Source organism: Drosophila mojavensis, unplaced genomic scaffold (genome assembly GCF_018153725.1).
Source record: "Drosophila mojavensis isolate 15081-1352.22 unplaced genomic scaffold, ASM1815372v1 contig_81, whole genome shotgun sequence".
Classification (NCBI taxonomy): domain Eukaryota; kingdom Metazoa; phylum Arthropoda; class Insecta; order Diptera; family Drosophilidae; genus Drosophila; species Drosophila mojavensis.
The window spans coordinates 467,687-480,345 of NW_025318907.1; the positions used below are offsets into that span (position 1 = coordinate 467,687).

At 32.8% G+C, this 12,659-nt stretch overlaps 1 protein-coding gene across 2 annotated transcripts in view; it reads left to right on the forward strand.

Annotated features, from left to right (window-relative positions):
- Nucleotides 1–248: 248 nt before the first annotated feature.
- LOC6580335 (metabotropic glutamate receptor 2) overlaps nucleotides 249–12,659 on the forward strand; it is an 89,124-nt gene continuing 76,713 nt past the window's right edge. For both annotated transcript variants that reach the window (XM_002006146.4, XM_044011187.1), the window contains exon 1: nucleotides 249–736. In XM_002006146.4, coding sequence (XP_002006182.2) covers nucleotides 373–736 — 364 coding nt within the window. In that variant the 5' untranslated portion in view covers nucleotides 249–372. The remainder of the gene's footprint in view (nucleotides 737–12,659) is intronic.

The following is a 12,659-nucleotide window of genomic DNA, read 5'->3' on the forward strand; positions in this document are numbered from 1 at the left end:
ACAGCAGCAACAACAACAATGCCAGCAATGGCGACAGCTGTGGACAACAATACAAATGTAAACTTAAATATGCAGCTGAGGGAGGCAACGACAGAAACAACGGCAACATTGCTGAAAGCATGGCCAGCCATAAAAAACTACAATAAAACTAATTGGCAAACAGCAATGCCAACAATAACAGCAACAGCAGCAACAACAACAGCAACACCAACAGCAGCAACAACAGTAGAAGCAACAACAACAGTAGAAGCAACAACAACAGAAGCAGCAACAGCAACAACACAGCAGCAATACAACAATACAACATCAGCAACAACTCCAACAATTGATAGTAAAACATTGCCCACGCTGCGCCTGTTGGGCAACGCGAACATGGCGCAACCGCTGGACGATTCACTGACAACAGCCTGGCTGAGCAATGCTCAGGCAACAACAGCAACGGGAACGGGAACGGGAGCAACAACTGCTGCCGCTGGCTGGCCCGTGAAGCATGCCGCTGTGCTGGAGGGCGATGTGATTCTAGGCGGCCTGATGATGGTGCATTCGCGCGAGGACAGCATCACCTGCGGCCCGATCATGCCGCAGGGCGGCATTCAGGCATTGGAGGCCATGCTCTACACCTTGGATCAGGTGAACCAGCAGCAATTGCTGCCGAATGTGACGCTGGGCGCCCACCTGCTGGACGACTGCGACAAGGACACCTACGGCCTGGAAATGGCCGTCGATTTCATAAAGGGTAAGTGCCGTCTACTATAGTTCACTTCAGTGCCCCAGTTGCAACTGCAACATAATTTGGAATATTTATGAGTCGTGCGGCCCATTCACAGATCGTTTGTTAGGGTTTTCTGTTTTTCGTGCAATTTTGTTCATTTCAAGCTGGCACAAAAGCGAATTAAAATTGCAATTTGTGCTCTGGCTGTTGCCATTTGTTCGCTTGCACCTAATTAGCATGCACCGACACGTGCCCAATTCCCTGGCCCCCCCTCCCCCAAAAAAGAATTGCAGAGTTTTCACCTGCTCTTTGGCAATCTAGCAATGTTATTAAAACCGCTTGCTGTGCAAATTTCAAGTGCGGAATTATATAACAGCTAAATCAACTGCAGCACTGGCTGGGCAAAGACTGTCAAAACAGTTGACTTTAAGTACCTCAAGAGAGAGATGAACGGGCAAGCTTAAAAACTTATTACATTTATAAATATATTTATATATATGTAATATATATGTAATAGAGCGTGTCATTTATTTGCCATTAAAAAAGAGAAGATACTTAATTTATATAATATAAATTTCATATAATTATTATTGATATATATATTTTTATTTCAAAACTAAACCCAAAATATTCATATAAAGTATAATTAAATAAATTATAAATTATATAAAGTGTAAATTTGTATCTATTTTACTTATTTTATTTTATTTTATTTTTATTTTTATTTTTATTTTTTTGTTTTCTGAGACATGATAGAATAAAATTTTATTGTAGCTCTATCCCTAGCTTTCAACATAATTATCATTTAATGAAAATTTAGTATGATTGCAATAATATTATTCTTAAGAGTTTCATTAGATTACAATGCCCTCAAAAAAAAAAAAAAAATAATAATAATAATAATAATAATAATAATAATAATAATAATAATAATAATAATAATAATAATAATAATAATAATAAAAATAAATAAATATTTAAAATAAATAAATAAAAAATTAAAACCAATATTAATAATATTAAATTAGTACATATATATGATAGCTAGGCACTAGTATTATGAGAGTTTATATACAAAATTTATTATTTCTAGAATTTTTAACCTGAAATACATGAGCTTTCGAAAAATCACAAAATACTGGCTAAAGAATATACGATAGAATAGGTATACATTGGAATCTCTTATGCCTAACTCGGCCTATTACATAGTTTCGCACAAAAACATAAAAATTAAATAAATTCTTAAAAATATATAAAAACAATTCTCTCAATTAATCCATAAAATATGCAATTTAAAGATATTGTGTAACATATATATAGTCAGACGTTTATTATGGAAATTGGCCAAGTTATTAAAGTAGTTCAGCTTTATTTAATTGATAAACATTTTCAAGGGAAATATTGTACAAAAATAAATAAATGAAATAAAGCATTTCATCAATCAGAAAACTCTTTACACTACTTTTGCGAAATTTATATTTTATACATATATAATTACTGGAAAATATATTTTTATATTATTATGTTGAATTCCATTTATTTGCATTCTTCTGTTCAACAATTTCTCTTTAACACTTACGTGGAGATGTGGATAAAATTAAGCAGAAATGCAAAATAACTGCCAAAAAAAAAAAAAAGGAAATGTTTTTCCTGATCTCTTGGCCACATAGAATACGCAAGATATAAGCAGATTAAAAATATTGTGAATTATATCGTAAACTTCTTCATAGTTTCATACACTCATTCAAATGCTTCACATTCCATAGACAAAGGCAAATGGGAAATGGGAAATGGATATTGCTTCAATATTAAACACATCGTGGGAAATTCTTTACACATTAAACGGCTCAACAGCTGAAATGGAAAAAGGGAAAAATATACATAAATGAATAAGTAATAAAAATAGTTCTAATACTGAGCAATAACTAAGCAAATAATGCAAACGCTCATTTGATTGCCATTTTATTTCGCCGTATTTGCCATGAATCAAAATTCAAATTGGAAAATATCGAAAATTCACAGAGATTTGCGCATTTGCCGCGCTCTGATAGATTTGTTTGGCTAATCAAAACCAAATTTATTACTCTCTGGCAGATTTGTTGGCAGTTGGCATTGAATTTGCTGTCTGTCTGACGAATGAACATATTCACATTCATATTTGCATTCGCGTTCATTCAACATTATTCAGTATCGCTGCTGCTCCAACTGCAGCATTTGTTTTTAATTTCAACAAACTTTTGCGAATTGCGAAAAGTTAATTTAAATAATGAGTCGAATATGCTGCAAGTTGATGAAAGAGAGAGAGAGAGAGAGGGAGAGAGTGAGAGGGAGATAGAGAAATACAGTATAGTTTTTCCAATCAATCTAATTAGAAGCGCGCATGCTTTTAGCTAACGTGGCTAACGGGGCGTATACATTTCATGGTTCCACAGTTGACCAGCTCTGAATGCGATTTGAATCTGCATAATTTTTTTTATTTTACTTTTTTTTTATTATTATTTTTTTTTTTTATTGGGTCACCACAAATGTTTCAATTTGCTTGCGGCGCGTTAAAGCTCACATATATTGCAATCATGCTTCAACGCGCTGAAAGTTGACATAAAAATATAAAAAAGAAAATACTTTTTTTATATATACCCTGTAAATATATGAAATAGATAAATAGGATATGCTGAAGTAGCTTATTTATTTATTTATTTATTTTTTAATAGTTCTACCTAGCCTATTCTCTTCTCATTTTATATCATCTCGTTTCATCTTCATTTGGTCTCATCTGATCCATTCTATTCTCATTTCATCTCATCTCGAGTTTAGTTTAGTCTCTACTTCTACCTCTACTAGTCTACTCTCATCTCACTCTTATCCATCTAGTCCAAGCTAGGCTTATCATAGTCTCATCTCACGCTCATCCTGTCTCACCATGTTTCATTCACGCTCTTTCTGTTCTGTTCCATCTAGACCCATTTGTCTGCTCAAATCAACTCTAGTCTCCAGTCCAGTCTCATCTCGTTCCCCTGCGAGGTATCTGCCAGTCGTTCCCCTCTCATCTCAGGCACTTGCCCCATGCTTTACCGTTGAGCTTTTATTAAATGCACACAGCACGTGAGTAAATTGAAAATCAAATATGAGCGAGCTCAGTTGAAGTGCCAGTTGCAATAATATTTTTATATCAGCGCATTTTTATTTACTACGGCCCGTGGGCGACCCGAGCGGGCTGTGGCACACGCAACATAAATATGCTCAGATGACGACTGCAGCTGAGCTCTGCCAGCAGCAATACAATGAATTAAAGTAATCAAATGAGAGCGGCAGCTGGATGAGCTGAGTGGGTGAAGTCCTCATGTTTTCTGTAGTTACCCTATTAAAAGTGGTGTAAGAGTGGTTGAAGGTTACAACATAAGCAGCTTTGCTAGAAGATACCCTGTAGTTAATTTTAAAAAATATTTAATGTGCCTGTAATATTTACACAAATAAATTCAATATATTACAATTAAAATTAAATTAAATTAATGAGCTAACTTTTAAACTAATATTTTTTAAAATATATAATAAATATAATAATATAATAAATATAATAATAATAGTAAAAAACAAATAAAATTTTTGCTCGTCGACTTTAATATAATAAAAATGAGCTTAGATAAAAAAAAAAAAAAAAATAATAATAATAATATAAACATTGACTGTATCGATTGTTCTAGAAAAATAAATAAAATTAAAATTAACACACTAAAAAAATAATAATAAAATAAATTAAAAATTAATTCAAAAATAATGAAATAAATTAAAAATGAAGAAAATAAATTAAAAACTATTTAAATAAATTAAAAATTAATTTAATTAATTAAAATTTATAAAATAAATTAAACAATAATTGAAGACAATTAATGACATAAATAACTATCGCCACAAGTGATGTTTCGTAAATATTTATAGCCACAATAAGTAGCTCTCCACATATGATTATTATCAGACATTATTATTAACGATTTCATTTCATTTTTTCTTGGCCTGTTCACAAATGTCTTACTAAATCCCAGCTAAAAGTCCTTTCGTTTATTCAGTAACATGGAAACCCGTTTATAACAAAACCATATTATCATTACAAAACACATTTAATGATTTTAAACAATTTCTTTTTTTTTATACTTTTGCTCTTCAAGAAACTTCCATAAAAATCGAATAGCTTCAGTAAGTTAAAGCTTTTGTTTCATTCCATTGTTGACTGCTTTAACAAATCCCTTTGACCCACTTGAAAACTGTCAGGGTATTTCTCTTATGCGCTTACATCGAGCTTTATGTAAGTGTATTAAAAATATCAATTAACATTTAAGAGTTTCCGCCCAATAGAATGCAATGCATTTATTTTCCTCATTTCCGTTCATGCTGCAGTCAAGTGTCGTTAATGCACACGCACAAATACATATGCATAGGTCCACTTATATTCACTCACGCACACTTCTCTCTCTCTCTCTCTCCCTCTCTGTCTCTCGCACACACATGCTGTTCGCCTACTTGCTTAAAATATTTCCATATATTATCGAGCGCAATTATTTGCTATAAAGCCGCAAAGCCAGCTACAAAAGGAATATACTGGACTTACGGTAGGGCATCTCCGACTGTGTAATGCTTGTTTTATAGAATTTAATCTATGGGTAAATATTTGTATAGGTTTTTATATGTTAGGTCTTTATTGTGGAAAGATTTAATTAGTATGATATATATACAACTTACTTAGGAAGGTATATGACCACTTCACATATAAATAATATTGAAATTCATTTAAAATATTTAATATATATATAATTTATATATATTTATATTATTAAAATATTTAATATTTAATATTTATATAATTTATATATATTTTTGTATGTATATATAATAATTTAGTTTTTATTTTCCTAAAAAATCTTAAAAAATAAATATATAAATAAATAAAAATAAAAAATAATAAGAAATATATAAATAGATAAATAGAATTAATATAAGTAAAACAATAAATAAGTAAATAATAATAATAGTAATTAATGTGCTAGCAGACGTAAATATATATAATTTTCACATATATATATTTCTTTATATTTTATTGTTAATCAATTATATATAATCATTTATATTTGAGGGCAGAGTAAGATCTCAGCTAATGTTCAAGAGTTGTGCAACATATAGAAATTAAGTTAGTCCCAAATGATTCATTAGCTTCCACCAATATGCCCTCTTCACTCAGCGTGAGCGAGCATTGTCAGCTGAGCTCGCACGCTTCCAGATGCGTGCAATCGTTATGAGAACAAGAGTAGAGAACACAGGCCACAGACTATAGACGCTATGGCTGCACATTGTATTAAGGAATGAGGCCAGAGCAGGAGTTGAATGCGTTCCACATGTGCCCAGACTCAGAGTCAGAGTCAATTCAAGCCGAGTCGAGTTGTAGTATATTTGTATTACAATTTAATTAGTAAATTCTAGAGAAATTGGCAGGCGACATGCCAGTGAGGTAATTCCCAGTGACACCAGGAGAAAGCTCGAGTTTTTTTTTTTACTCGAATTAGCCACAACCATATAGAGTTCGCTCTATTTGCATGTATATCTATGTACGTATGTGTGTGTGAGTGTGTTATTATGTGTGTGTTTGTGAATAACAAAGCATTTTGCTGTTCGGCACTTGTCATTTGTGCGCCACAATTGTCTTTCACATTCTTGTCCCGGTTTCGATTTGCCTCTGTCTCTGTGTGTGTGTGTGTGTGTGTGTGTGCCTGTCCAACGGGATATTGGGTATAATTAGCACTTTGTCAATGCGAGCTGTTGTTTGTTTGCGTGTATGTGTGTTATTTGTGCTTGTAGTGTGCAATAGCAATCTAATTGGGTTTGAGCTCAATGCATTCCTTTTCATTCGTTTTATGGCACACTTCCTCTTCCTGTGCCCAAATGTCCTTTGCCGTGCATTGAACCTTTTTATTATCTTTCGCCTCTGTGACGTTGTTAAGGGCTAACATTTCTGTTATGCTAACAGTGCTGCTGCTGTGGATGCTGTTTAGCGCTGTTAACTTGTAGAGAGAAAAGCTTTTGCTGTTTTGGTTGGTTGGTGTCTTGACTAATGTTGGACTGAGGCCACTGTTAAAGCAGTGTCAGTTAATTGTCTTAACAGTGGTTAACAGTGTCTTGGGGTTTGCGAGATTACATTTGCTTTTGGGACAATTTAGCTTAGCAAAGAAACAATCTAAATCATTTTTATTTATTTTGATCTTGGTATGGTATGGTATAAATAATAACAATTTTTGTTGCAAGTACAATGTAAACATAAAATAAAATAGAAAATAATATTAATAAAAATATCACAATTATAAAAGGACAATTTAAAATGAGTTTTGTATCAAATAAATTTTAACTAGTTTGAATTATTAATTATATTTATTTAACCATACTTTTCTTTATTTATTTATATTCATATTTATTTGTATTTATTTTTTGTGTGATTAAATTTACTATTACAACAATTATCAACAGTATCAAAAGGCTCATTTCCGCTTATGAAATGTTTAATGTGTTTGATAGTTGCACTCGATATGTGCCGCACAGCACGATTCACTGATTTCTGAATTAATTATAAGTCCGCAAATGAATGCGATGCGAGTGCTAAGTGTTTCCATTTAAAGCGGTTGCAGTTTAATGAGCTGCATTAAGAGCGTGAATTGTTTTCATTCCTGTGGCCATTAACTGAATATTCCATTGGGCAGGAGGCATGCATATATTATGCGCACATGACTGTAAATCGATGGACATGTTAAAGCATATATGTTGACCTTATGTATATGTATATGTGCACATATGTATATGTATGTGAAAAGATGCCGTTTCGAGTTTCGCTTAACGATCTGGCGACAGCTTCGCTCGCAGCGAAATCAAAATCCGAGTCGCTGTCTTCACTGACCCAGTTATATTTGTAAATTGAAATTTTATTTTCTTTCGTTACGCACACACACACACACTGACAATCACTCACACACGCACACGCACACTTGGGCACCCTCATCAAAAGGCATATAAAAAATGTTTATTTGCCATGACACGAAGGCAACTCTGGCCACGCTCTGTCTCTCTCACTCGCTCTCATTCTCTCTCTGTCTACTCATATCAGTTTAATTTGCCACAGCCACACACACGCACACACACACTCACATGGACACACATCTCATTCACTCTCGTTCTTTTAATACCCTGAAACAAAAGGTTTTTTGGCGTTAATTTTGGGTATATTATTATTGGGCTAATGCTTGTTATAGATAAAAAGAAGGCGTGGCAGTCTGCATGCATTGTGTCTGTATGTATATATTATTACATCATTACTCTGAAATTTAAGCAGCTGTATTACTAGTTCCGAAAATCATAAATAATTATGTTGCTGTCATATGAAATTCTGAAATATTTTCTACGAAAATACAAAGTCAGTTTTGATAGTGAAAATTCGACCAGTTTTTGGTCGAGCATCAAAGTAATTTCTGTCTCTGCATTGATGAAGCTAAGTATGTTCTCTTAGTAATATTTTGTTTAAGGCTGATAAAATTTGTCAAGCAAACTTTTTGGAAATTCGATTTAAAGTATTACTTTTTTTTTTTTAAATGCTACAAAAGCATTTTTTTTTTTTTCAAGACTTTAAAAGCATAAGAAATATAATAGTCGAATAAGCATCGCACGACTTTAGTTTTAATCATGTAGAAAATATTTAACATCAAGAGAGACCGAGAAGGGCGCGCTATAAATATATAGAATTATATATATTCATATATAAATATACTTCTGATTCTGCTTGATAAAAATAAACTCTATTACTCTCTCTTTCTTTCGCTCTCCCTCGCTCGCTCGCTCTCCCTTTGGCTGTTTGTCTCTCTATTTCTCTCTCTCTCTCTCTCTTTCTCATTCTTTTCTTCTTTGCTTTTCAGACTTTGTCTCTAACTCTATGTCTGACTCTGTCTCTCTCTCTCTCTTTTCTCTCTCTCCCTATCTATTTCTGCGTCTTTCTTTGTCTCTCCCTCTCTCTTTCTCTCTTCCTCCTTCACACACACTCTCTCTCTATCTTGCTCTTTATCTTGCTCCCTCTTTCTCTCTCTCTCTCTATCTTGCTCCCTCTTTTTCTCTCTCCCTCTCTCTCTCTCTCATATTCAGGGTATCTGCTGGTTCATCAACGTCTTCCTCTTATCGTTCGTCTGTTCATAAGTTTGCTGTTGTTAATGTTGTTGTTGCTGTTGTTTTTGTTGTTGTTGGCGCTTGGCACTTAATGGAATTTGCCGCTTATGCGTTACGCATGCCGGGCATTATCCTTGCTTCCTTCGTCTGCATTCCGTTTCCGACAAAATGCGAGACGCGCTCCTTTACGTTGCCTGCATCGCCGCTCAGCGTTTGGCACACACTCACACACGCACGCATTTCCTTCACACACACACGCACACATATTTCTTAAAAGCCGTTGACTTGCTGCCTCTTTGGCAAAAAGTTGTTGTTTTTTTTTCTCTCTCTCTCCTTTTTTGTTTGCGCTTTTGTTTTCCGACTTGCCTCCGCCTCCGCCTCGGCTTTTGCGTGTGAGTCCTGCTTCTTGCCTGCTTTAGCTTTGATTGCTAACAAGATTTTATTGGTTGCCCTCACAGAGTCTAATTTACTTATGCAACTTGTCTATAAATACATACATACATATATGTATGTATATGTGTGTGTATGCTTATCTGTTGCTGTCGCTGTTGTCAAAAACTTAATCGTATTCATCGGATTTATAATGTCAAACATATGCTTGCTCTACGATAATATCTGCGTATTGCTGCTGCTGTTGACATCCTCGACTGTTTTCCTCTTTCGATTGCTCATATCAATTTCGCTGCGCCCCTGAAGCTATGCAATACGAAATTTGACGCAATCGAGCAGCAGCAGCAGCAGCAGCAACAGAGTCGACAGTTGTCTTCGCTGTGTCTCAACTGTCTTTGGCTCGTGTTTGATACTTGTTGATGCTGACCAAATGAGCATATTAGTTTGGTGCAGCATGCAATTGCCTGTGCATATGGGTGTTCTTTACTTTTCTCAACCATAACTGGCGGCAATTAGCACATGAATTGCGTATATGATTTTTAAAGCTATTTCTCTTTCTGCTGTATGAGGATTTTTAATCGACCTTGTCTTGCCTCAAATGTCTGACAGGAAGTAATAAATTAATAGTGATGCTCTACACAAAAGTTAAATGTTTAATATGTATATAAAGGAAAACCTATATTAAGATAGAGCCTTCCAAAATCTTTGAGCTAAGGTGTGCGCAATAAGTTACTGGGACACTACATTTTACACTAAAAAAAAAAAAAAAAAAAAAAAAAAAAAAAGATTAAATAAATAAATACAAATACAAATTGCTGCTTAAATTTAATGAAATTATCAATTTATTCAATGAAAAAAAAACAACAACAAAAATGCACAAAAGTATTATACTTTTGTAAAGAAAATTAAACAAAATGGTTTCAAACGAAATAAGTCACTGGGTCAGATTCATACTTCGTATCTTAAAACATTAAAAAATCAACGAAAATCAATAGTTATTGGATTTTTGTTTTTGTTTTTTTTGTTATATTTATTTATAGCGCTGAATCTGTACAATGCAAGTATAGTACCTTAACAACACAGTTAGATTATATTATATAGAGCCTAACCTTCTGAGGTACTCAGGAGGACTTACAAATATATATTTACAAATAACACTAAACTATCTTATCTAATGTTTTTGGCAAAACCCAAGCGTTTTAATCGCCTTAGAGTTATTGGATTAAACCTTACATTATTTTATATAGAGCTCCCTTTGACGTTCAGCACTTTCATAAGTCGTGTTGACACTGAGTTAATGCGGCTTAGGAGCATTTGGATGCTAAATTTTTGCTATTCTTTAATAATGGACTTTTTTTAATTCAATAATGTGTGCAAATTGCTTCCCCTTGGAAGCAAACACGTTGAGTTAAGCTTGTCCAGAGATTCTCTATTGGAATTAAGTCCAGACTGCCTGCTGCAGACAATTCGAAAAAGGGATTTCCTGAAAACAGAGCTGAACTGTAATTCTATTAAAGAGTATTAGGCATTCGTTTCTATTCACCTGCCGCTCGTTTTTATCTCGTTTAATAATCGGCCGTCTAGTCTGCATGCTACAAAATATATGTTTTCTTTTATACTGCCTGTGGCTCTCTCTCTCTCTGTCACTCTATCTGCTGGTAATCCAATACTCTAGCCATTTGTATTCGAGCTGGCTCGAGGCGCATGGAAACCGGATAGCAATCACATGTCTGGCTGGCGTTCAACAATACATTCTGCATACCCTGTAACGTGACGAGGGACGTTTAGTGTGTTTGGATATGCGAAGTTTTGATTGCAAATATTTTGCTACTTGTGGAAAATCCTTTTATAGTCCAGCAGGGTGAATAGCTGCTTTTCCTCTCTGCACTGAGAACTTATACTCATTGTGGCATTCGCTTGACTCTTGATAGTTACCTCTAGGAAATGCATAAAAAGAAGAAGCAGAAAAAAGAAAATAAATAAATAAGTAAAATGGAAGCAGCAGCTTCCCTTTGTGCAAATGGGAAAAAAACCCCAAGTGAACTGGCACAATTTAAATGCGTATAATTCCAGCATGTCCTGTGCAGGAGCAGGAAGCAGCCAGTCAGCCAGCCAGCCAGCCAGCCAGCGAAGCGGCAAACAAATGTAGCCGGAGACCGAGGCCAAAGTCGAGGCTTCGTGGTCAGTGGCTGCAATCAGAGTTCTTCTGGCAACAGTCGTTACACAAAGATAATTTCAGATTCCATTACAAAACACTTTACTAGTTGGCCAGAGACCTACTATTTCATATGGCAAACTCTCTCTCTCTCTCTCTCCCTCTCTCCTTCTCTCTCTGACTATTGCAGCTGTTGCTGTTGAGGCTTTTACTATTTCCCTTAGATCCCAAAAATGTCATGCAATTAAACAATTTTTATTCGGAAGCTGTGTGTGCATGAAGAAATCTAAATTTTAGATTAAAAACCTTATTTAAATATCTTGCACAAAATATATTTATATATTTATATTTTGTAATACCCAAAGGATAATATACAAATAATTAGTAATTTTAAGATGCCATAAATTTGAAAATTCATAAAAATAAAATTTAATATAAAATGCTCTTTAAAAAGTTTGTATATTAAAAAAAAAAAAAAATAAATAAATAAATTTAATAATTCATAAAATCATATGTGGCAAAGTTGAGTAAATAAAAGTCCACTTTGTGATATGAATGTAATTTTTGGCAATCATAACAAAAATAAATAAATAAAGAAAAAAATATTTATTAAATATTTTTATTATTAAATATTTTTTTCTTTTACAACCAATACAAATATAACATTTATACTTTTATTATAATAAATAAATTTAATATATCATAAAATCATATGTGGCAAAGTTGAGTAAATAAAAGTTCACTTTGTGATATGAATGTAATTTTTTAGCAATCATAAAAAAAATAAACAAATAAAGAAATAAATATTTATTAAATATTTTTATTATTAAATATTTTATTTTTTTACAACCAATGCAAATATAACATTTATACTATTTACAGAATGATGTAAAAATTAATATTTAAAAAAAAAAATGGAATATATATATATATATATATATATATTCCATTTTTTTTTAAATATTAATTTTTACATCATTCTGTAAATAGTATAAATGTTATATTTGCATTGGTTGTAAAAAAATAAAATATTTAATAATAAAAATATTTAATAAATATATATATATATATATATATTCCATTTTTTTTTTTAAATATTAATTTTTACATCATTCTGTAAATAGTATAAATGTTATATTTGCATTGGTTGTAAAAAAATAAAATATTTAATAATAAAAATATTTAATAAATATTTATAAATAAATTTATATAAATATA